Here is a 23795-nt window from a genome sequence, read left to right on the forward strand (position 1 = left end):
ACTTTATAAACAATTTTCTATGTACAAGTTCTACACGTTTACAATGTCAATACATTGATCATCTAATCAACTTAAGTTCACAAAGAATCACATGATATATATATATGTATATCTTTTTTATTAATGATCTATTTTTTCCAACTTCTAAGATCAACTAATATATTCTGGCATATACTTCGAAGACTAGATCAATACATTTTTCATCAGTCCTTAACACTTTGCACCAATTTTATAAGATTGCACAGATAATAGCTGTGCCCATTTCCTAATCTTATTTCCTTTTCTTTCTTTATATATTTTACAATGTTTCTATAACTACTGTACAATTCTATACTATGGCTTCACAGTAAGTAATATTTGGTTAACAAATATATTAACACTTTCGCGCCCGCATTGATTCATTTCTCATTCAACTCTGTTATGCATATATCTACCCCTTCTCTCTCTTACGAAAATTGTAGAAAGGGTATCCCCTGAGGTCTGATAAAATCATGAAACAAAAAAAAAGGAAAAATACGTAGTATCGTGCCATCGATCACGAAAGTGTTAATAAATTTCATATCTTATTGACATATTTTTTTATAGCCGTTTATGTATTTTACAACACAATATCTGGATCTTTCAGTTGAATTAAAAGTTAAAAGTGTAATAAGATATAACAGATAATGATAAGCAATTAGTTCTCAAATAAAATGTAAAATCTGCTAAAAGGAATATTTCAAGCAGTATAAATTAAAATTCACTAACAATATTATTATCATATTCATAAAAAACAATGCTTGTAAAATATCAATTCTAAAATTTGTACAATCTGAGATAAAATCGTTTCATAAACAAAGTCCAAAAAGGAAATCATTTCTGGTTCGCTATTCTTCACGTTACATCGTTGTATTTGAATCTCTAACTTATCTTTTAAAATATAGTGCTGACTGGATGTTGAATATTAATTGAAAATGATATATTTCACTACATCTTTTTTAATTTTCTGAGATTCACAAATTTAAATATGTATATACTCAAAATGTTAATACTTAATGTTATCCCTTGTTAATTCATGATACGTTTTAGTAAAGTATTTGAAATATCACTTGACAATTCATGAACACATAATATGTATCTAGTTTCAGTGAATATGTTCAATTTCAAAGTGCATAATGAAATAATCCTCCTGATATTGGACAAGATGCATGTTCTCAAGTAATGAAACATATAGTGCACTATAATGATGTCTATGTAGAATTATCTATATCTATAGATAATCTAAAAAATATAATTTCAAAGATATAGAGAGCTTTAGTTGTTTGCAGTGCTTTGTAATGTTTATTGAATACAACGCAATTGCGATGGCAAGTGTTGTCAATAAATTTAAACGTAATTGTTATTTTAATTTACATTAACTACATTTCAGTGTTGGTTTAATGTTTTAGTTCATTAAAATTAATTTAAAAGTTCACTCTTTCACGTGTACAATTTTAGAGTTCGTTAAGATTCTAAGAAAAAGTTATATGTCACCTTTTTCTGTCATTTTGTTCTTTTTCGTTAAAATAAAATGTCAGGTACATACTTCTCACCCACCATGTTTCTTCGCCAATGTTTCCAATGCTCTCGGTATACACAAAGGACATAGTATTTCCGGCTTAGTAGTCTGAGATAACATTTTTCCTAAGTACTGGGCTGTATGTGGAAGAACTAATGATTCGGATCCCAGTAATTCGGTTTCCATCGTTGGAATTACTTCGGTTTTATATGTAGCTAATGGAAAATGATGTCCACACGTGAATATCATTGTATCTTCTTCAGCCTCGAGAAATCGATATACTGCATCCGGATCCTGATTCCATAAATAGATGTTTATAAAAATAATTGTTAATTTAAGCAATACTTTAATAAAATAAATGTACTATAATTTTATAATCTACCTTAATGTGTACAAAAGATTTGGAGTCATGAATATTAGAAGACACAGTGCTTATAACTCCTTCCATCATTTCTTTTGGAGTATTATTTCCACTTGAGCCTGGATATCCAGTCAATGGCGGTCCAAATTGGTCAGCCATTAAGGAAGATAATAGTTTAATGAACTCAGGCATAGGTTGGCCTAAGATAAATAGATAATAATTTAGTATAAAGTATTTATATTCAATATGATATTTTAAAACGTAAGAAAGCTTACTTTGATCGATATGATGTAATAACATGGAACATACTTGAAGACAAAACTTAAGAGAAAAACAGTTGATTGCAATAAAGTTTTTAGCTTCGCTATTATTTTTATTTATATCCAAATATTTATCCATGATCTCTTGGCTGCAAAAATATTTTACGATTATGACGACGTTATTTAAAAACGTACAATAAATAAATATAATAAATTTACCAGAATAACAGCAATCCAAGGGGATAAAAGATCGATTGAATGTGTTCCAAAAATATATTCTCTATACTTTGTATCGGTAAATCGTGTTTAATCCAGAACTCCAGTGCATCTTGTAACATTTTACACTTGATAGTGTCCGCTTCGTTTTCCATTTCATTCAAGAAAAACTTAATAACTTTTATAGCTTCATTGATTATATTATTCTGCCGAGATAGAGCAATTTTCTTTTCATAAAATGTCCCGTTGCTTTTGGGCAACTGATCTACACCTTCCTTCATAGGAGTAGAAGGAGGAGAAGAACTATCTTTAGTGGATGTCTCTGCTTTTTTTTGCCTTGGTAATTGGTTTTCCTTGAAAATAAGACTTTCCAACCATTCCTCCGAATCAGAACTAGTGTCAGAATCGAAACTATCCCCGAAAATCCCCATAGGTGCATTTTCACATTTAATATCTCTGCACAGTTCTTCTAAGCCACCCTGACAATCGAATGTGTATAGTTCTTGTTGAAGCGTTTGCAGACTATTCAATGATTTGCTTGCAGGAATTTTCATTTTGTTCCTAGCGGCGCAATCTTTTACAGAATCAATCAGATTCTTCTCTATCTGTTTGTTAAAAAGTTCAGTGTTCTTTCTAACGTGATGTGCTGATGAAGACTTCTTTAAATTACACTCATCCAAAGACTTTCGTTCTGTCTTTTCGCGCAAATTTTCAGACTTCACTTTTGAGCAAGATTGCAGACTCAATACATGTAAAATTTTCAATTGATACGAAAACGCATCGGAAATATTATGCTGTAGCATAGCTATTTTTGAGCAAGCTTGATAGTTTCCCAACTCGACACACTAAAAATATAGATATAAAATTATTAATTATACAAAATTTTTATTAATATATCGCTATAGAACTATAAGTTTTAGTTGATTCTTTTAAAAATTATGTAAGATAGTAAAAAACCAACCTTCTCTATAATTCTTGAGGAATCATATAAACCAGAGAAATATTCTAATGCATAATGTAGCGTCAATTCTCCTGGTGATTTTTCGATAACGCTTAAAGGACGAATTATACCCGCCAGAGAGGGTATATCGTAACTTTGATAAGAAATAATGGGAGCGGGAATATTAGGAACTTGACTAGGCACGTCCAAAGCTACATGCGATGCGTGAGGGAGCCGTACAACTCGCTTTTTAATCAACACAAGCTTATCGTCGGTGTCACGTGCATCTTTTGCAGGAAGCCGACCTAATTGTGCTCTACTATTATTACCCCAAGCTAGAACTGTACCTCCTGAAAGAGAATACAGCGAAAAATGAAAATATTGTTGATAGCAGAACCTGAAACTATTTAACAAGAATAATCACTTAAACTAATTAACTTTAAACTAATTAAAAAGTCTACATCTAGAAGCATAAGGGGATAATGAAGCTAAATTTTGTACTATAAAAATAAAACTTATTTTCTTCAAGCTCTTTTTAACATTCGTCAGCACAACATATTATGCAGTTTAGATACCTGGTTGAATAGCGACTGTATAATCGTATCCGCAGTGAATTGCAACAGTTTTAATTATAGGGTTTATTTTTTCCTTGGATTTACTACTTTCTGCCTGGAATGATCTGGCTTCATCATGTACATTTCCATTTCTCTCGTTCACCGCAGAATTCTTTACATCGTCGTTTAAATCTTGTTCCTCTTCCACTCGTTTGTAAGCATTATGCCTTGGTGGTACTTGTGCAAAAATCGAAGCAGGATTGTAACACAATGGCGTAGGAATCGGCACTTCCCGTCTGCTACCATTGCCTATCTGACCATCCAAATTTCTGCCCCACATATAAAGCGATCCATCCTTCGTTATGAGAGCATTGTGATGGCAACCAGCCGATATCTGTTACATTATTATTAATAGACGTGTTATAAAATTTAAATATAGAAAAAATGTCAAAATAAAAAAAAAGAACGATAAAATACGATAAAATAATAATCTTGTTAAAGAGAATCTTCCAACTAACCCGGATGATATCCCCTTTGACTAAACTCGTATCTACAATGGTTGGTTTTAAATGTGTTTGAGCTTCTTCAAGGGACCCGACGTTTACACTTTTTAAACAACTGTTATCTAATTTTTTTCGCGATTCTGTACTAATACCGCATGCTTTTGATTGTACATTTCTATTTTGTGCATTATTTTCTAAGACTTCTTCATTTGTATCATTCATGTTTGCAGAATCCGTGACTTTTTCGAACTCGTCAATATTTTCAAACTGCTTCAAGTCTCGTTGTTCCAATATTCGAGTTCGTTTTTGCGTTTGTGCTTGCAATCGGAGAACTTGGGGACTAGCTCCCCATATATATAACTTATTTGTATAACTAACAGCAAGCTAACAAAAAATAATGTCATTAGCAAACATGTGTAATCTTTTCTTTTATTTACTTTAATATGATAAATGATCATAATCCAATAAACTTTTTTACCTACATTGTGAAAATATCCAGTTGTGATAAGAGTTATTCTTTCTGATAACGAAACTTTCATTGGCACTGAACTCTTAACATTACTACCCACACCCAATTGCCCAAAAATATTACAACCAAATGCATACACAATACCCTCTGTTGAAAGAGCTAATGTATGTGCATGACCGGCAGTAATGTAACGTATAACGGTACCAAGTAAAGACGTAACTAACGTGGGAGTCATTTTTTTGTCAGTATTACCATGACCCAATTGGCCATGAACACCCCAACCCCATGTGAAAACTCTACCGTCTGCAGTCAATGCTACTGAATGGTATTGTCCAGCTACAGCATCAATAATGACTTCTTGAGCTAAAGAAGTGATCAATTCAGGGGTTGAACATTGTAAAACTTTCCCCAGACCTAGTTGACCAAACTGACTTGAACCCCACGCGTAAACGCCGTTATTAGTTACTGCCAGAGTATGACAGTGACCGCAAGATACACTGAGAACCTCAACTTCCATAAGCCAAAAAAAAGTTATAGCTTGAGGTGAACCATATCTCAATACAGATGGACCAATTCCTAATAATAATTAATATAAGTATAATACATACAAAGGCTATAAAAAAATATGTCTTTAATTGCATGTATATTTACCCAAACATCCATGCACAGAACTTCCCCATGTATAAACATTTCCGTTCCTAATAAGAGCAACATGAGAGAATCCAGCACATAATGGTCTTCTTTTGAAATCAGCACCAGAATTAGTATTTCTATGATCCTAGTTTAAATTATATAAATATATGATTATCTATTTAACATGAAATACTGTGCAGTTTATGTGATAATTACCTTCTTAAATTCTAATAATTCAATGTTACATGTAATAGATTCTTGATGTAAAATAGATTTTTTACAAATCAAAGTCAGTAAAATTAGTAAAAAAGTTTCTATAATTTCTTCTATGAGTGTATCAGCCTCATCCTACATAAGAAAAAAAAATAGATGATAATTATATGAATAAACGAATGAGTTAATTGAATAATAAATTAATTATACATACATTTTCCACGAGATCTATAGAATCACATTGACTAGATTGAGAACTGTGCGAAGTAGTTCTATGACGTAATCGGCATCGCACTACCCTAGGTCTTATTATTGGATTCGTTGGATCGTATAGTGTTACTAATCTCTAAAACATAATAAAAATATTTCCATTAATTATTTTTATATTATATTATATGCTATTAACGTATTTATGCCATAAACACAATTTAAATCCTACCTGAAGTACAAAAATTTGAGAGTCTTGAAGATTATCAAGAATAAATGACATATGACTTCTAGCTAACTCAGGATAGACTAACATTGCTTGCATTAGACTTGGTTCACTTATACATATCAACAAACCATCTAAAAAAATTGTTTTATGAATAATTACATAACTATCTTTAAACTATATTGTAATTATAATTATGTATTACATGGTGTTGGTTGGAAATTGCTTGTGCTGAAAGTATGTATTGTCCTCATAAGAATATCTAACATTTGTCCATAAAGACCCTTCTGTGTTGCTAAATGATGTAACACTTCCCACAGACACGTCTGTCCAGCGATATTAACTGCTAACAATTCATCGTAAAAAAAATTTGTAGATAAGAAATACCTAAAATTCAAATGATTTTTACTGAATATTTTCTTCATAAAATTTGTATAAGTCATATCTGAACGAGTTTTAGTTAAATGCTTACAAAAATTCTTTATATATAGCCTTGGACTTTTGAGATGAAGCTCGAAGCGTTCGTTCGATAAAAGCGAGAACACATAAGTTAGAAAGATGTATTCTTGGTGCAACAGGCATTTCACTAATAACCGGGGAAGTTAAACAATGTGTAAGACAACGTAATAAATCCGCTGTATAACCAACAGAAGCAAATTTTAACATACTCTTCATTATTCTACACTGAAAAAACAGTAATCATAAAAATTATATACAAATTTAAATGAGGAAACAATGTTAACATCTTTCTTATATTTACTTTAGACAATTTATAGCAAGCTACAGCACGTGGAAATTCTTTATTAGTTAAAAGTATATCACCAGCTTGCTCTAATAATTGTTGTGCATTAATACCGAGTACTATAGCCAACTTTGCCGCTTTTTCTAGTTCATTATTTTTTAATACTAGTTCCATAAAAATTGATAATATTGATTTCCTGCAAATGAAAACGATATGATTATTGTGAATTTTGATGAAACTAATAAGATATAATAAGGATATAACACTGACCTTAAAACAATTTTATATACAGAATGATTTGTTACAATTATACAAGTATCCACATGAGGTAATTCGATTTTAATATCTCTTACTCCCTTTGGTAACGTGTATTTATGTTTAATTTCTTCAGAAAGTGTTGTTGGTGCACTATTTGTACAATCAATAGCTCTGTACACTGCACGTATAACTTCTTTACTATTCACCAAAGAAAAGTGACCAACAATACACTCTGGATTAAATTTGCCATTATCACTCTTACGAGTTTCGGATAATCTGTCTGATATTACATATATTACACGTTGACTGACGTCAGTAATAAAAAAAAATCGCTGAGTTAATAAAACGTTTCGACATGATTCAAATACTTTATGCGCTGATAAAGGTACAGTAGTAAAATTAGGTCCATATACCTGCAATTTTAAAATCGTTTCTATGTCATATTTATTATTATAACTAAGAATTAATAAAATATTACTATACCAATATCTGATTTGTAATAGAATGGTAACATGTATAGAATTGTTGTCCATCCCTATCTAACTGAGACATTAGAAATACATCTTTTGACATTGCTTCTGGTGTTATCTGATTCTGATTTACCTCTGTAGAAGAGTCAGAATTAATAGTTATATTTTGTGTATTTCTATTGCTCGTAATATCTGTAAAATTAGTAAAAAGGTAGTTAAAAGTTAAATTATTCTCATTAATGGCCTATAACAAAATTAAATAATTATTGAATCTTATGTGTATATACAAACCATGATATTGTAAATTTTCTCCTAATGTCTGATTTTTTGTTTCTATTAACTTTTGTCTAAGAATTGCAATTTTTTCCACAGACAACTGTTTGAGTCCTTGCAATCTGGATCTAGTAGAAGCAAATATCTTGGTATTATCATACATGTTATCATTTGTATGCAACGTATTATATGATTCCCCATTCTCTAAATGATGCAAACAACTGTATGTACGCTGCTCCAAAAGTAATCTCCACTGTTCTCTGGATTGGCTTGTTATCAGAAGAGATACAATATCATTACTTTGATCGCGACAAATATGCAAACTGGCAATATTCCCTTTGATTTGTGTGACATTTGTTTGATGGCCAGTTTCAAGATTTATAAATATAATCTCTCCATACTCAGTTCCAATAATACCAATTTCAGCTGGTATTACTGTACTTTGCCACCATACAATTGCAGTAGGCCTAGAAATTTTAAATTATAAAAATATAATAAGTGAAACATTAACTCATGATTATGTTTCATTACAAATTCAATTATAATATGTACTTTGAATGGGATGACTGTGAACTAATAGAAGGAAAAGAAGTTATATCATCACTAGTCCATCTTTTGTCCTTCTCACAATTTTCATCTACGAAGTATAGAGCAGGGATTATATATACAGATCCATCAACACTTGTAGTGAGCAACCATGATCCCATAGAATGAAAACAGAGAGCTGAGATTTGTTTGTGAGATCCTTGGAACCAAGGTATTCTTTTAATTACTGCAGTAGATACTGAATCTTTCTTATAATACAAAAAAATGTCAGCATTTCCTGTTGTAAGTGCTAAAAATAATCTTTTTCCATATTCACATTGTGCACTGTGTTGTATCTCTGTTGCTTTAATCAAACATTGTAACTTAAATAGCCTTTCTTCAGTAAAACTTGTCATTGGCTGAAAGCCCTCTGTGCCTATTTCTGCAATCATTATATTTATGGTAACTGGTAATCTTAATACTACCTGAAATATAAAATATTACATTAAATTCTCTAAAGAGATTTTATTAAAAATATTATCATATAGTACCAGAAAACAGTACAATATATATCTTTATAAATTTCAAACTTAATTAGTACCTACAAAGATAATGTAATTATTAAATTTTTAAAGATATACAAGATTTTATATCTATCAAATTTCTAATTCCATAAAAATGTAAATATAATACAGTAAAAAAAATAAATAGGTGAAAAAGATCATCATAAATTTCTATGACTTACACATATTTAAATCAATAATTAATAAATTATTTGTCATATACATAATCTAAGAGATCGTGGAAAAATTTACATAAGATAATATTCATATTATGCTACTTATTATTATAATCGTGTAATATAACGCTTAAAATATTTATGAATATATTACAAGATATTATACCTGTGTTTATGCGCTTGTAAAATAATACAGTTAACGAGGAGAAAGATTTGTCTATTAAGAAATTCTTGTTGTGCTAAAAATAAATGATTGCAAAAGTAATCTAGCTTAAATATCACATTACGCATTCCGTCGAAACGTATTTATCTTTTCTCTACGCGAAAAACGAAGAAAATTAATTATTTACAACGCATTACATTTTTACAATAACACCGCCGTCAAATTTCCAAACGTCAGAATACCAAGGTTATATTGCATTATAATCACCACTATAACCATCATGAAAAAAACAAAATTACTAGTTTATTATGCAAGCGAATATTTCTTGCGTATGCGCCTTGATAGATCATGAATACAATTACGAATCTGTTTTAATAATTTTAATATTTTTGGGACAAAATTAAGTACTTTTAATTTATATACATAGTTGTACGCAGGTACCGAAAATAAAGAATGTTAATGAATACAGTGCATACAAAAAGTATGAACACGTACTTTTATTTTCCCAAGAAGTCAAATTCTACATTTTTTTTCATAGCATCAAATTTTGATAATCATATGAAATTACTGTTAAATAATACCAAATTTAATATAGTAAATAATATAATAAATAATATACTATATCAATCCTCATGTCGGTCTTAAACTGTTTCTTCTCAAGTTTATATACAAATTTTTCTCACAATTATACTTTCCTAGATTTCACGATTATGAATGCTTTTTTAAGCAAGAATATATATTTGCATATTTTTTTTGCGAATATAGAAATGAAAAAGACAATCCTATATACAGATCGATATAAGAATTGATACAGAGATCATAAAAGAAACCGATATAGATAGAAATCTTAATTTTTCATAACAACCAAGCATTTAGAATTAAATTACATTACTGAACGTTCCCTGTTGTTCAAATGCGTAAGCTGATGTATGGCGGACTGCGCACGTGCGAATGTCTTCAGCGAAAATTTAAACTCTTTATAGCTTGAAAAACAAATCTCAACCGATATTTAAATCCTATGTATAATAATATAAGCTAAAGAATAAATATTTCATAAAATTTAAAACGCCAATATTGAAACGGGTTTTTAAGCTGGATACACAATTGTTTCTGAAAATATTTTAGGTTTTCCTAAACATGGTTGGTAATATTTACATCACACTTCGCATAGTATTGTCATTTGAAGTGCGCATTGAAAAAATGGTGGATGGTAGTAGGAATTGACAAATTAGAGCCGAATAAATAGTAAATTTTAGAAAAATTTAAGAAAAACGGTGTATCACACGGTGTACGTGTAACTAAAAAGATTGAAAATGGGCTCGAATAAACGACACAAGACCGAGAAGAGTCGGGACGCTAAGAAGAAGCGTCACCGTAGCCGTTCACGAAGCTACACGCCTGAGCGCGAGAAATCGGAAAAGCACAGGCATCACAAAAAGCATAGAAGAAAAGAACGCAAGGATTATGATAGTGATGGTTATTATCTGATTCATTATTTTTAAATTATACGAATACGTTGCACAGTGGCTTTTCTCAATGTCGCGTGTTTTAGTAAAAAAATTAACTACGCGCGCACCGCTTCAAAAATGTAATTATTTATGAGCGGTTAGATAAGCTAAAATACTTTTCATTTATCTCTGTTATTTCTCCTTGTCATCGTTTCGAAAATAATATCGTGTTTCATCTGCGCAGAAACATATTTATCAATTTCAAGTACAAGATTAAGTAATTTGGAGGGAATCAAAGCAAATAATAATGTATACTTTGCATAGGTACATAAGCATTTACTATGATGAGCATACGATAGTTAATATCAGTTAATACTGCGTTTATTTTATTTCAGTTGAAATAGTTAATGCACCTCCACCCCCAAAAATTTCTAAGTCTTCACATCCGTCAACGCCTCCACCTCCTGAAATTTCTAAGCAGCACAGCCCTTCGCCAAGCAAAGGCGGTGGAACACAAACCTCTCTATCGATTGAAGAAACTAACAAGTTAAGAGCAAAGTTAGGTTTAAAACCACTAGAAGTTGATAGTGGACCAAAAGATGATCCGAATAAGATTAAGGATGACTTGGGAGAGTTTTATCACAAGCCTGCTCCTGATGTTAACGAAAAGTTAAAGACCCAAAAATTAAAGGAAAAGATTGGCACTCAGAAACAGAAGAGACTAATTGAGGCTAATTTAGCTAAAGTAAAAAGTTTAGGAGAATGCGAATCTGATGATGATACCAGAAATTGGATTGATAAGACCAGACGTTTAGAGGAAGAGAAGAAAAAAGCAGAAGAAAGGGTATTTTCAAAGTGTTCCAAATGTATATTACTCAGTTAGCATATTTATAATTAATGTTTTGATCTTTTCTATTTTCATGCTAGGCAAAAATGTTAGATCAGTTAGATGAAGAATTTGGAATTGGAAATTTGGTTAAAGAAGAAATTCATGCTGCACGTAATACAGCTTATACTGAAAAAAATTTAAAGGGCCTCAAAGTGGAGCACAATATTGTAAGTACCTACATTTATGTATATTTTTAAAAATTATAGCAATTGAATGATATTTAACAGGAGAAATTTGAAGAAGGCAAAACACTTATCTTAACGCTAAAAGATCGACAAGTGCTAGAAGAAGGCGAAGACGTGCTTGTTAACGTAAATATAACTGATGAGGAACGTTATCAACGTAATATTTTCAATAAAACGAAGAAGCCTGGTTACGATGCATACGATGATGATAACTTCGATGAATTCGGTTTCCCGAAGAAAACAATTCTGGAAAAATATGACGAAGAGATTGGAGGAACGAAAAAAGATACTTTCACACTGGGAATTAATAACATCAAAGACGTGAAACAGAACAAACTTGACTACGTTAAACAACGTTTAGCTAATAAACGATTAGAATCATTACAATTAACAGAGCCAAAACTAGCTAGTGAGTATTATAATGAAGAAGAACTTGCGAAATTTAAGAAGCCAAAGAAAAAGGTAATCCTGTGAAATCAAGATTTTATGCTATCTCTTACATAATGCACAAGCTCAATATTTTGTCATATTATTTTAGGTTCGAAAGATTAGAAAGAAATTAAAAGCAGAAGATTTAATTCCTGAAGACAATGATTATCTTCGAGATCTTGGAAGTAGGAGAGCCAAAAAAACCGAGGACGTAAAAGAAAACGATGTTTTGGACGTAGATGATTTGGGAGGTATTTAGTATATTTTTTTTAAAGATTATAATTACTTTTTAGCATTTGAACCTCTGTTGTACTGTTAATTATTATTATGCGTATTATGTACCGTTAATTATTACTATTAATTATATTAATTATTTATACTGTTATATTACTATTGTACTGTTTAAAAATACATAAGCCAATTTTTCTTCATCCTCAAGCTCCCACTGAAGATCTCAGTGGAATAAAATTGGAAGAAGATGACAAAGAGTTGGAATTACAATTAGCATTGAAGAAGGCTCAAAAACTAAAAGAATCCCAATTATCAAATATCGAAAAAGTTGTTGAAACTATAAAACAGGAGTCTATGGGTTCTGAAGAGAGTCAATCTGGAAATATTGTTCTTAACGCCACTGCAGAATTTTGTAGAACACTAGGAGACATTCCTACTTATGGTCTTGCTGGAAATAGAGAAGAAAATGGACAGGAGTTGATGGTATTGAATGTTTTATTACTATATTTCTGTTGAAATGGTATTATCTAATCTCCTTTTCCTTCCTTTCCTTCTTTTTTTAATAAAAAATGCAGGACTTTGAAATGGACGGAGTCAAAGAGGAACCTCCTACAAACGAGGATGAAGATGATGGCCGTGGCGCATGGAATACAGTGCACCTAGGTATTTCTAACATCCAAGCAGATTGTTTGATCTTTTACATTGTGTATAATCTTTTATATTTTATGAACAGATGAAAGTACATCAGAACCAGTAGCAATGGAAGCCGCGATTTTAGATGCAGAACCTTCGCTCGGACATGGCGTAGGTGGAGCGTTAAAACTTGCTATGAGCAAAGGTTATTTGCAAAAAGAAGATAGTAGTAGACCATCTGCGTCTCGTTTCGCACATCTACAAGCTCAGAATTACTCAATAGAGGACAAGACTTATGGGTATGTATGGAACAACTATCATTCAATACAAGAAGCTTTCTTACATATTTGGAAAGAGAAACAAATGTGAGAAATATTCTTCTATTGAATGCATACCAACGAACCTTGTTAGACGAGTCTCTAGTGAATTTCAAACTGTTAGTTAACAGTCGTAAATAGAGAGCTCAGATTTCGGTGCTCGGAAAATGGATGATCTGCTACCGCAACAAGATTAACTACTTTGTTGGAGATGATGAAAGGCCTAAGAAGAGAGTAGGATTGATAGAGGTATGTTTATATTATGCGATTCTACTGTACCAAGCGAGATCTGTACGAGCGTTCTAGACAAGTCCAAGTATGGATTGAAATTGCATTAATATAATTAGCAAGAAAAAAAGTTCATCTGCTATATACACATCACAGTATAATTTTGTATTATTGCATTCTATACATGCATGTTCAAATATGGGTAATAAAATAACCTTTAGGATACGGACTTTATACAATCTTGGTTTGAACTGAAATCCTTTTTCACATTTATGGTTATACGTTTTATCAAATATGTTATAAAAGTTAATCTTCTTTGAGCAAGTAATAACAAATAATTTAATACATACATATACATATAATTAGTTAAACGATAGTTAATATCGACTTGTTTAGATTCGTATTAATTTAATCGCATAATGTAATGTATCTTTGAAATTTAATCATTTTTTTGTTCGCGGTAACGTAAATTTCGAAACACCGAATTCCATGAGCTACAATCAATTTTTACACTTGAACGAAGTTTATTGTTATTTGTTTTTATCTTTGTTTTTGTAGAGACGATGATAAATTTGGTAGAAGGGATCGTTTCAATGGTCCAACGTCAGAATTCAAAGAGAAGGATGGTTTCAAACCAAATGTCAAGCTGGAATACATCGATGACGATGGTCATGTTTTAAGTGCAAAGGAAGCTTTTCGATATCTCTCACATAAATTTCATGGGAAAGGTCCAGGAAAAAATAAGGTCAACTTATTTATTATCCTACCTAAAACTCTCTTTCCTTTTTAAACTGCAAAGTGGATACTAAACATAACTTCATAATTTATAGGTTGAGAAACGAATGAAAAAAGCAGAACAAGAAGTTTTAATGAAACGAATGTCATCTACAGATACCCCTCTAGGAACACTTAATTTATTACAAGCAAAACAAAAAGAAACTCAGTCGCCATATATAGTACTCAGTGGAAGCAAACAAATGCAAACGTAAAGCAATTTTATATTACTCTAGTAGATATTAATTAAAAGTTAATTTCGTAATACTTATGAATATTTTTTTTCAGGACTAGCATATCGAAGTCAAAGCATTAAGTTAAAGCTAATTTCTGTAAGAACTGTATATAATATTGTGACAGAGAAAAATCCCTTGTCAGTACACTTTTTCAGCAGAATAGTACATTGGAAAATGAATACTTGCACATTTTTCCTTTAATTTGTTAATCTACTTACGCGATAATAAAATAACATTTGTGAGTTTACAAAGACAACTAATCTTTCTTGGACCCTTTTCTTTTTTAATTGAAAAGATCATTAGTTTTTTAAATAATATAATTATTTATTTTATTTTTAAGGTTTTGTTATACGGGAACATTACAATTTTAATTTTCGCGTATGATATGATTGAAATATTGTGTTTATATTTTACAGACAAGTTTGTAAGGCTTTGCTTACATTATAAGTCAGATATGCTCAATTGATATATGAAATCTTCAATATATGTACATATCGATACAGTTACCAGAGAAAATTACTTACATTCTCTCGGTATATATAAAACAGTATAAACTCATATTTTGTCACAGTTTTTTTCGATAATGATACTTTATATACTTAAAATATTTCATCTTAGTTTTTAATCAAATAAATTGACTGCTATCACAATAAAATTAAGTGTAGGGAACAAACGATGTTCACAATTATATCTTATTTATATCGACATTAGAATAATACGATTTCTATATGCTAACAGTAACATGTGCATAAAAGCTATAAATATTTTAACATTACTTCTTAATTATTCATCACAATTTACGATTAAAGTTCCTAGTTATCTACTTGTACAAATTGCTATTCGGAAGGTAGAAATTCCGGTACTACAAAATATTTTATCCTTTCTAATAATTACTGTACAAACGTACTGAACATTGTCTGTTTTTATCTTTTTGCTTTTTATTTAGTACAATATATTATTATGAGATTAAAAATATTTATGGGCTTGCTAAATGAAAGAAGTCTTGATCAATTATGATGACAGCATGATTCGCTACTGATATCAATTTGAGTATTTTTACAAAATATCAACGTCATTATTTCGTATTTAAAAAATGATTTCTCTTTATGAGAAGGTTGAACGGCATTGATTATAGTACATAGTATATAGTATCCCTGATATCACAAGGCTTTTCTTTGTGCAAAAATAGTAATAATACTTGATGATTTCTCGAATCTTACATAGTGCACAATAATTATATAAATTACATCTTATAAATATGTCTCGAATATACACGATACAGTTACATCTCAATATATGTTTTAGAAAACTTCCTCTCTACTAGTTATATACAATTTAAAAAAATTTGTTTTCTTTTCTAGAAAGTTTGGCACTTCTCTCGATGATTTATACAAAAGTAATAGGAATTCTTCGTAACTAAAAACAGTAATCTTTTAAATATATTGTTTAGAAAATTATTATTAGAACTATTATTTGAAAATACTTTTTTAAATTAAGGCAGCGGTATATTTTGTATTGTTAGCTAAGAATTTTTGAGTAACTTTGAAACCCTGTCAAAAATTTAAGTTAACTTACTATTAGGGCTACTGCTCGCTGAAATTTGTTATTTTGATAAATAAAAATTTTGGGCAACTATGTACTAACAACAAAAAATATATCATTAATCGAACAAACAACGTTTATTCCTTTAATTCAATATTTATTTCTTAAATGAATTCCTATCAATTTTGTAATAATCTAATGTACATTTTGATACAGATATGACTTCTATTTGCTTGATTCTAAGAAATTTAGTTTACGCCAGTAACATGTATTTTGCCAAATAATATTCACCAATAAATTATAATTATCTACAATTCTGTTACTTCGCAAAATTCAATAGAAACTATTTTCTATGTTACTGTCATTTTAAACAAATTTCTTGTCAGCAGTTTATTTATTATATTTACGTAAATATTCCTTTTTACTCTTTCCTACATTCAAATATTTTTGATAGTTATTAACTTGCTGTACTTATTCTTCCTAATTTTTCTCTAAGTTTTTTGTTTATGTATATACATATATACGTATGAACATATTCAACTATATCTGATACTGATACATTCACACACAGGCATACGCGCACACAAAAGTCGCGTCAAGTTTTTAAATATTATAAATTGACTTCTTTGTTATATATAGTTTTGCTTCTTTTCTGTTCTCTATCGCATGGTATTAAAATCATTGGTATAAGTAAAAGGGAAGTGCGAGTCTCAGCATATTTTGATCGGCAGTCCACCTCTTGTAGACCGAGCTCTTGTTAAAAAATAAAAATTGATTGTTGTTGTATCAAAAAATTGTATACAAGAGAGGACACGTGCATGAAATGTGGAAGTAAAACATGAATTATGATACTGTTCCGTTAGCTTTTTGGATAGACCTTTCTCAAGTTAGTTACCTTCCAAGGCATCTTCCTTGAGCGCAACATCATCAGCAATTGTTATCTGTTCAACGTCTCTATGTTCTGGTTCTGAGCGTTTTTGCTCATACCTTCATCTTGGCCGCTTGGGCTCGATAACCTTGTTGATTTTATCGACTTCAATTTCGTTGTTCCTCCATATCTAAAATTCACATCACTGCAGGTATCCAGAGGATGCATCGTTCCAGTTAAATTCGTGACGTTATCATCGTTTGTAACTTCCAACTTTGTAATTGGTACTTTTTGAACAGATCCTAACTCATAAGCTGATTTCGACGACTTCAACTTCATTTTAGAATTTAATGGCAGCGAACTCGATTTCTCCAAATTGACTTGTTGGATCTTCAAGTGATTATCGTCTTGCACCATGTTCTGCTCTTCGGTTGAATTTACCGTATCAGTGATCCGAATATCTATATTGACGGTTTTTGGATCGTTTTCGTCATTTCTAATACCTTGCTCATTCGCATACTCATTCCTAAGAGCGGCCAATTGTGCTCGTTGCTTCTGAATATGATTATGCGAGTTTGAGAAGAACGACGAGACTCTCTCCAGTTTTGTAGCCAAGTTTGGTTGACTCAACGTGGATTTTAAAGGGTACGGAGTATCCATTACGTTATTATTTTTTAACAAATTTTGAGATTCTCTTCCTGCTGAGTTACTCTTGATCATTCCCATTTTATTATTATCCTCGAGCACTTTTAGGGAGTACAATCTATTGGGTGTGCTTCTTCGTTTCTCAGCGATGCTTAACTGAGCGATTATTCGACGAACTTCACCAGGAAATTCGATGTCTGGGCGAGTTTCAGATAGTTGTTGTATAAATGCGCCCAATGTGGCGACAGTCACTTCTAGACTGCGATTCTGAGATTCAAGTTTGTGCAGGGTCGATTGCTGCATAGATCTTGCTGTCTCCAAACGGTGCAAGTCGTTCATAGTAATCTGTGATTATAATTATATTTATTTAATTTTAGAAGCAGTAAAACCTTATGGTTTTTAAGTAAGATTAATGTTTAAAGATTTTACTTCAAGTTGTCCACTGAGCTGACCGACTTCTTGCGTAAGTTGCTTGTTAAGTACTTTTAACTTCTCCAGATTTTCCATTTGCGGTTTCATTGATATCATTTCTTCCTGTAACACCTGGTATTCCACTCTATATTCGTTCAATTGCTTCGTAATCTCTTGATCCGGATAAAACACGCGTTTCATAACTCGGTCCAGAATTTCTTTATCTACAGCTGGTACGCGCGTCTATAATTAACAAAAATTAAGGAACATAGGTATTATAGTTATATCCGAGAGCTTCATTTAAAAAAAAAAAGAATTTTTCATACTTTGAGATATTCCATAATTTCTTCAAAACTGTCACACATTAATAATTGATCTTGGTGCTCTTCTAACAACGCCATAGCTACCCTGAAAAGTACCTCAGTACTTTCCAAGAAAAGTAAATCTATAAAAATAAATATAAAAAATAAATACCTGAAACTGTAAAAATAAATACGTGTGTATAAATTTGTATTCATCTTGTTGTACTTACCAAAAACTCTAGTCACAAAACCAAGTGGAAATTGACTGGCAAATAAAGTTAGCAACCATGGTGCAGCGTATAATGTGGGCGAAACCTCATGTTTGTCAAAATGATTATAAATCGCAGGCAATCTATCGTGCAACAACCTGGATAATTGATACAGGTACAATTGTAAAGCTGCCATATCAGGAAGATACAATTTCCTTAGGCCTCTTCGAAACATTAAGTGTCGTAGAAGGAAAAACGCTATATCTTCTGACATCTATTAAAAATAAACCATATTTTAAAAAAAAGATGCTTATTAATAAAAATTAAATACTAATTAATAAAATAACAAAAATTAAAAATATTTAAACTTACGTGTAAAAGAAGAATGCCAGCTACGAAACTGAGACCTTGACAATAACCAACTTCATGGTCCAGAAGCGAGTAAGCTTTCAGCAAATTGAACAAAGCTAATTGTCCAGGTCCTAGAGGTGAACTAAAATACGGATGGTTTGGAAATGTTCGTCCTAAATCTATTAAAATTGCATGTTGCTGAGACGTAAGCTGTTTCAAAAGCAAATCGTATGGTATATTGTAATTAGGGAAGTCGCGCGTGTCTATTGGAGGTTGCTTCAAGCAAAATTGTTCGGCCAAAAATTGCCATACTTCTCCTCTTTTGCCTTTTGGTACACCTGTACCAATATGAATAATTATTAAATCGTTAAGTCATTATATCTAAAAATATCTTGATATTAAAATTTTTATGATCACTTACCTTGTTTAATAGCATGTAAAAGCATTTGATTATCACATTTTGTAGAGATCCTCGACTCTTTGCTTACTAAAAGGTCCCATACTTCCATTAACTCGCGGCCACAAGTGCTAAGTTCATCGTACTCCAATTTTATTCTCTTAACAGTCGCTTCTTCTTGACGAACTGAAATTAAGTACATTTTTATGTACAAGTTGAAAGAAGTATTTCTCTATTATTCAGAAAAGGATATTAAATAGTATATTATTAAATATTGCATTATATTACCTCTAAGCCTCGCGTTCTCCTTCTCCATTCGTATAAGTATCACCTGCTGATTGATAGCTTTCTTCCACAGATCCCTTAATTCTTGTTTCGTTCTGCGCGTCGCCGTCGCCTGGGGCGATTTGATGACGCCAATATTTCCTGTTTTATCGCTTTCTTTTTCGTGATCTTTATTGGGAGTTACAACTCGATTCAATATAGCTTGTCTCCATGAGCCATTTGACTGTACCGAATTGTTTCCATCTGTCTCAGTTGGAGACATTTTTGGTGAATTTCCTACCTTCAGGAATCTATTAAAGAATATCATAAAAATAATAAAACAAATTCAAGTTATAATTATAAACTACATACTGTCAAAAATTATACATACATATCCATCATAGAACTCTTTGGTCCAGTATTTACAGTCAATTGCTGTTCAGGTGAAACCCTTAAAGATTTGGGTCTACTAGAATCCGGCGAAATATCTGCCATGGACGGTTGTCGCGACATATCGGGGCTTTGGCTACCGCTTTTTTGTATCACAGTGTTGAGGTGGCTCATATCTTTTAAATGTCCAAGTCCAAGGTCATCCCGCGAACCCTTTCTCTTTATGAGGTTATCAAAACTATTTGTAAGCGAGCGTTTCGCTTTCATGAATATTGTGCTTCCGACACCTACGCCTAGGTATTGATTAAGAAATTCACTCCTGAAATATATTATAGATTAGATTGAATTGTTAACATAAATAAAAGTTGTATTTTTAATAAACATTTCAAGAAACTTTTTCTTAAAAGAAATCTTACCTATTCTCGGCTGTGTCATGAACGTGCCTAGCCTGTTTTGTCTCGCAATGAGCACGCAACAGTCTTATTAAAAATTGATTTTGCTCGCGTAAAGATGTCCCTGTACCGCCGGCGGCCTCAGCACTTTTGTATTTACTAACGACGATTTCTTGCTCGTCCTCCGGCAGCATTTCCATCCGCGAAAAAATTATATTCTGGGTCCTCCTGTCATTCTGTCCTAAAATCCGCAGGAGAACATGCTAACTTCTTACTCGTCCCATAATTTTGTTGGAAATTAAAGGGAGACAAGACATAAGTATACTCGTAAATTACCTTCGATTTCCTGGCACAACTTGTTATACCAATACATGGGGCAGTGTTCGCATGAAAACACGGAATATCGGTCTTTCCTTGAAACTTCGCACGTTCCAACAAACGCTTGTGAAATAGCTAAAAAATACGTATATGATTTTAGATTGTTTGATTTTAGTAAATTGATACCTCAATGTATTTTTATATTGTTAGATTAGATGTACTTGATTAGAAATAATGGAACTTCTACATTATTAGTTGTTTATACAGGGTGTTCTATTAGTGATGGAATCTGCCTTATCTAAAATCGACACTGAAAAATGATTAATGTATTTATTACCAAATGTTAGCCAATATAAAGTTTAATTTCTTATATTAATTAATAAAAAAGAAGTGAGTTACATATATATATATATATAGGAACTTTCTCCTTGCAATGCCGGATTTATTTCATCGTAGCAGAAGCCATCAATAAAGAATAAGAAACTCATTTTACCAGCGACAAGATCATCTGCAACGGATTCCGATTGGCACTTGAATACGTAGCCAACAAAAAAATCCACGTTATTCTCTTTGCAAATAAAACCGAAGTGCTCGGAGTTCTTGATGCCTTGCACGCAACTCGCCACGTCTCTGAGTTGCTTGTGAAGCAATACCAGCTTCCTATCCGGGCTGATTAATCTCAAATCATATCGGCCAACCTGAAATTCAATGTCAGATCAGATCAGTTTCAATACAGATTCTATATAATAAAATATATATTATTATTATTATATGTAATATATATATCGAATCATTTCAAACCTGGAAGAGCATCGTGCGATTATGTTCGTCACTCCCTCTCGCCATGGAATCCCTCCTGGCATTCAACACGCTACCCGTAGAGGAAGCCCGGTTTCGCATAACTTCCGGTACTTGCATTGAATTATTGTTTGTAACATCTCGATTCTCCTCGCGCTCGTCTTTCTCGGCAAGATTGGGGTTCTGTGTCTTTGGAAACGTTTCCACCGAACCCGTGAGTGCTGACGGTACACCCAGCGAGTTAACGGGCGATATGACCCCATTTCCGGAGACATTTTCTATACTTTCGATCTCACTAGCACTAGATTCCTGAAGTAAAAATTGTTTCTTAATATTAACTAATATACTGACTTTTTGAATTATAATTAATATACATGTACAATTATAATGATATTATAATAAATATTATAATTAGAATATATGTATAATTTAGTATAGAATTAGGAAAAGATAACTTACCGTGCTATTTCTCCTGTTATTGGAGGACGTTAAAAGTGATTGACGCTGACTCTCGGAAAGAAAGTTAGTCACCGACGGTCTCGATTTTTCAAGACCGTGAACGCGAAATCTTACTAAGGCATCGTCTATGAAGCCCTCCGATACCTTTGGATGCGACACTCTGATTTTCCCCACATAGAGCACCTAAAAGTTATTGATTATTAATCTGTATTTTAAAAGAAAATTATTTAGTGAGAAAAATTGTATCTAAATTAAAACTGAGTTCAAGGACTTCTAACTTTTAAAGATCATTTATTGCTCTAATTAAAGTGTATATATTTAGAAGCTGCTACAAATATTAATAGCAGAAGTGCTAATAGGTATATTTATAGTCTACAAATTTTATTTTTAAATAATCTCATTTTGTATTTATTTTTATTCATTTATACTTATCAACTTCATAGATGTATAGAGCAATAAAAAGCGTTTAAAGGAGAAAAAGAAGAAAGAAGAAACACGAAGAATCACCTCAAAGAAATGGGAAGAACTTGGAGATATGTCAGCACCTAGGGACGTTAGGCTGGCCGCGCTACTTTGCGATCTTTGAGGGACATCCCGACTTTCCTTCATATTTCTGAGGAATTGTTGAACCTGGAAACAAAGCGAAGCATTGAATTGCAATCTCTCTCTCGTGACATGACATCATGGTATTTAAGTTGTAAATTAATTCTTGTCACGCGACACAGACAACAATCGTGTCTTTAATTCTCGAGTTCGAAATTCTCGCGAAAAATACAAATTATATAAATTTAACATTTTATTTTAATCTTAGATTTATAGGTTATAATTAAATAATTACGAACGAAAGAAAGAACGTATTTTATTAAAAATTATGGAGAAAACCGATTTAAACGGTTTTTAAATAGATTCCTTTCAATTTAGTTACAAAGCTCGCCAATTTACATAGTAATGTATCGATTTGCATAATTCACACTGTTGTATAACACTAGAGTGTGGTGTACGTGCATCACCTATGCGTTATATATTGACGATATATTTTCGAGGTAAAAATTTGTCAGAAATTTCCCAGAAATAATCCAGGATGTAGCATCCTAACTGCACCATTAATATACAAACCGATTTCGCAAGAAAGCGTGGTCCAAACGTGGCCGATGGCCGTGGACCAAAATAAATTTGTTTCGAGAGCACTCGCCGGCCGCATGGTTTTCTCTTCTTTCTTTTATATTTTTCTTTTCTCTTAAACAATTCCAGATTCATTGTTTGTTTATCATTCATTCTTAGACTTTATTATATTTTCTTAGGTTTTACTCCTATTTTTTAACTATTATTGTATAAATCAGTGATCGATATATAATATTTAAAGACGAAACAAATGTCAGTCTAGGTTTCATTTCTATAGCTATGTTTATAAACGCATGTCTGAATGCGCATAAACATTCGCAGTCTAGTAATTAAATATAGGTATTTTGTTTACCATTTAATAATCTAGAATCTAAGAAGATCAATCGGTAAGTCATTTACAATAATAAAACGCCATTGAACTAGTGCGACATCTACATTATCCCGATTTATGAAACAACTTTCTTATAACTCAAAAGCATCTCTCCATATGCATTTCAAAATAATTAAATTCCGTGTTAGAAGAATGTTAAAACTCTCAAAGCATGGTTTCAAGCGCTAGGAGTGGAAAATTACAAAAATAATATTTGACTATTGTTTTCTAGACACCATAATATCGCTAACATTATATGTTTCTTAAATAGCTTTCTTTGTAAGCTACCAAATAGCTT

General features: G+C 31.6%; 3 protein-coding genes across 6 annotated transcripts in view; 1 reads left to right on the forward strand and 2 right to left on the reverse strand.

Moving 5' to 3' along the window:
• Positions 1 to 1297: 1297 nt before the first annotated feature.
• On the reverse strand, positions 1298 to 9525 carry LOC117212540. The gene is made up of 20 exons (XM_033457431.1): positions 9293 to 9525; positions 8415 to 8872; positions 7881 to 8329; positions 7603 to 7781; positions 7132 to 7532; positions 6880 to 7057; positions 6592 to 6803; positions 6325 to 6506; positions 6126 to 6253; positions 5901 to 6032; positions 5690 to 5821; positions 5492 to 5618; positions 4854 to 5416; positions 4387 to 4755; positions 3890 to 4262; positions 3336 to 3664; positions 2378 to 3219; positions 2174 to 2307; positions 1920 to 2098; positions 1298 to 1831 (listed from the first exon to the last, which is right to left on the reverse strand). The coding sequence occupies exons 2-20, from the start codon at positions 8837 to 8839 to the stop codon at positions 1568 to 1570; spliced, it is 5598 nt and encodes a 1865-aa protein (XP_033313322.1). The 5' UTR covers positions 8840 to 8872; positions 9293 to 9525; the 3' UTR covers positions 1298 to 1567.
• Positions 9526 to 10469: 944 nt separating this feature from the next.
• On the forward strand, positions 10470 to 14915 carry LOC117212542 (U4/U6.U5 tri-snRNP-associated protein 1). Of its 2 annotated transcripts, none has more exons than XR_004488479.1 (11): positions 10470 to 10765; positions 11133 to 11581; positions 11665 to 11793; positions 11854 to 12273; positions 12350 to 12491; positions 12680 to 12954; positions 13047 to 13134; positions 13205 to 13403; positions 13546 to 13670; positions 14208 to 14394; positions 14480 to 14619. XR_004488479.1 is itself a non-coding variant. In XM_033457436.1 (11 exons), exons 1-11 carry the CDS (start codon positions 10603 to 10605, stop codon positions 14737 to 14739), a joined length of 2235 nt encoding a protein of 744 aa, XP_033313327.1. In that variant the 5' UTR covers positions 10470 to 10602; the 3' UTR covers positions 14740 to 14915. The 2 variants fall into 2 exon arrangements, 1 of the variants encoding a protein (XP_033313327.1); XM_033457436.1 differs by lacking the exon at positions 13546 to 13670 and adding an exon at positions 14712 to 14915 and having other exon boundaries at positions 14480 to 14634.
• A 343-nt stretch (positions 14916 to 15258) lies between these two features.
• The window catches only part of LOC117212541 (TBC1 domain family member 1), a 39296-nt gene continuing 30759 nt past the window's right edge, over positions 15259 to 23795 (reverse strand). For 2 of the 3 annotated variants that reach the window (XM_033457433.1, XM_033457434.1), the window contains exons 2-15: positions 22513 to 22635; positions 22006 to 22188; positions 21550 to 21855; positions 21242 to 21446; positions 20767 to 20883; positions 20455 to 20671; positions 20040 to 20357; positions 19673 to 19959; positions 19409 to 19570; positions 19009 to 19325; positions 18658 to 18910; positions 18452 to 18570; positions 18144 to 18368; positions 15259 to 18059 (exon numbers count right to left, since the gene is read on the reverse strand). In XM_033457433.1, coding sequence (XP_033313324.1) covers positions 17139 to 18059; positions 18144 to 18368; positions 18452 to 18570; positions 18658 to 18910; positions 19009 to 19325; positions 19409 to 19570; positions 19673 to 19959; positions 20040 to 20357; positions 20455 to 20671; positions 20767 to 20883; positions 21242 to 21446; positions 21550 to 21855; positions 22006 to 22188; positions 22513 to 22614 — 3732 coding nt within the window. In that variant the 5' untranslated portion in view covers positions 22615 to 22635 and the 3' untranslated portion in view covers positions 15259 to 17138. The remainder of the gene's footprint in view (positions 18060 to 18143; positions 18369 to 18451; positions 18571 to 18657; positions 18911 to 19008; positions 19326 to 19408; positions 19571 to 19672; positions 19960 to 20039; positions 20358 to 20454; positions 20672 to 20766; positions 20884 to 21241; positions 21447 to 21549; positions 21856 to 22005; positions 22189 to 22512; positions 22636 to 23795) is intronic. The other variant, XM_033457432.1, reaches the window with a different exon arrangement.

The sequence above is a fragment of the Bombus bifarius genome, unplaced genomic scaffold (genome assembly GCF_011952205.1).
Source record: "Bombus bifarius isolate JDL3187 unplaced genomic scaffold, Bbif_JDL3187 scf7180000008321, whole genome shotgun sequence".
Taxonomy (NCBI): Eukaryota; Metazoa; Arthropoda; class Insecta; order Hymenoptera; family Apidae; genus Bombus; species Bombus bifarius.

What these genes read in the sequence shown, in the direction of transcription:
- LOC117212542 (XM_033457436.1), top strand. Translation starts at nt 10,603, where the DNA reads ATGGGCTCGAATAAACGACACAAGACCGAGAAGAGTCGGGACGCTAAG. An exon ending in GGACGTAGATGATTTGGGAG is followed by an intron (nt 12,492 to 12,679) that starts GTATTTAGTATA and finishes TTCATCCTCAAG; the next exon opens with CTCCCACTGAAGATCTCAGT. An exon ending in GGAAGCAAACAAATGCAAAC is followed by an intron (nt 14,635 to 14,711) that starts GTAAAGCAATTT and finishes ATTTTTTTTCAG; the next exon opens with GACTAGCATATCGAAGTCAA.
- LOC117212540 (XM_033457431.1), bottom strand. Translation starts at nt 8,839, where the DNA reads ATGATTGCAGAAATAGGCACAGAGGGCTTTCAGCCAATGACAAGTTTT. An exon ending in AATTATTAGAATTTAAGAAG is followed by an intron (nt 5,619 to 5,689) that starts GTAATTATCACA and finishes AATTTAAACTAG; the next exon opens with GATCATAGAAATACTAATTC. An exon ending in TACAGTCGCTATTCAACCAG is followed by an intron (nt 3,665 to 3,889) that starts GTATCTAAACTG and finishes ATTCTCTTTCAG; the next exon opens with GAGGTACAGTTCTAGCTTGG.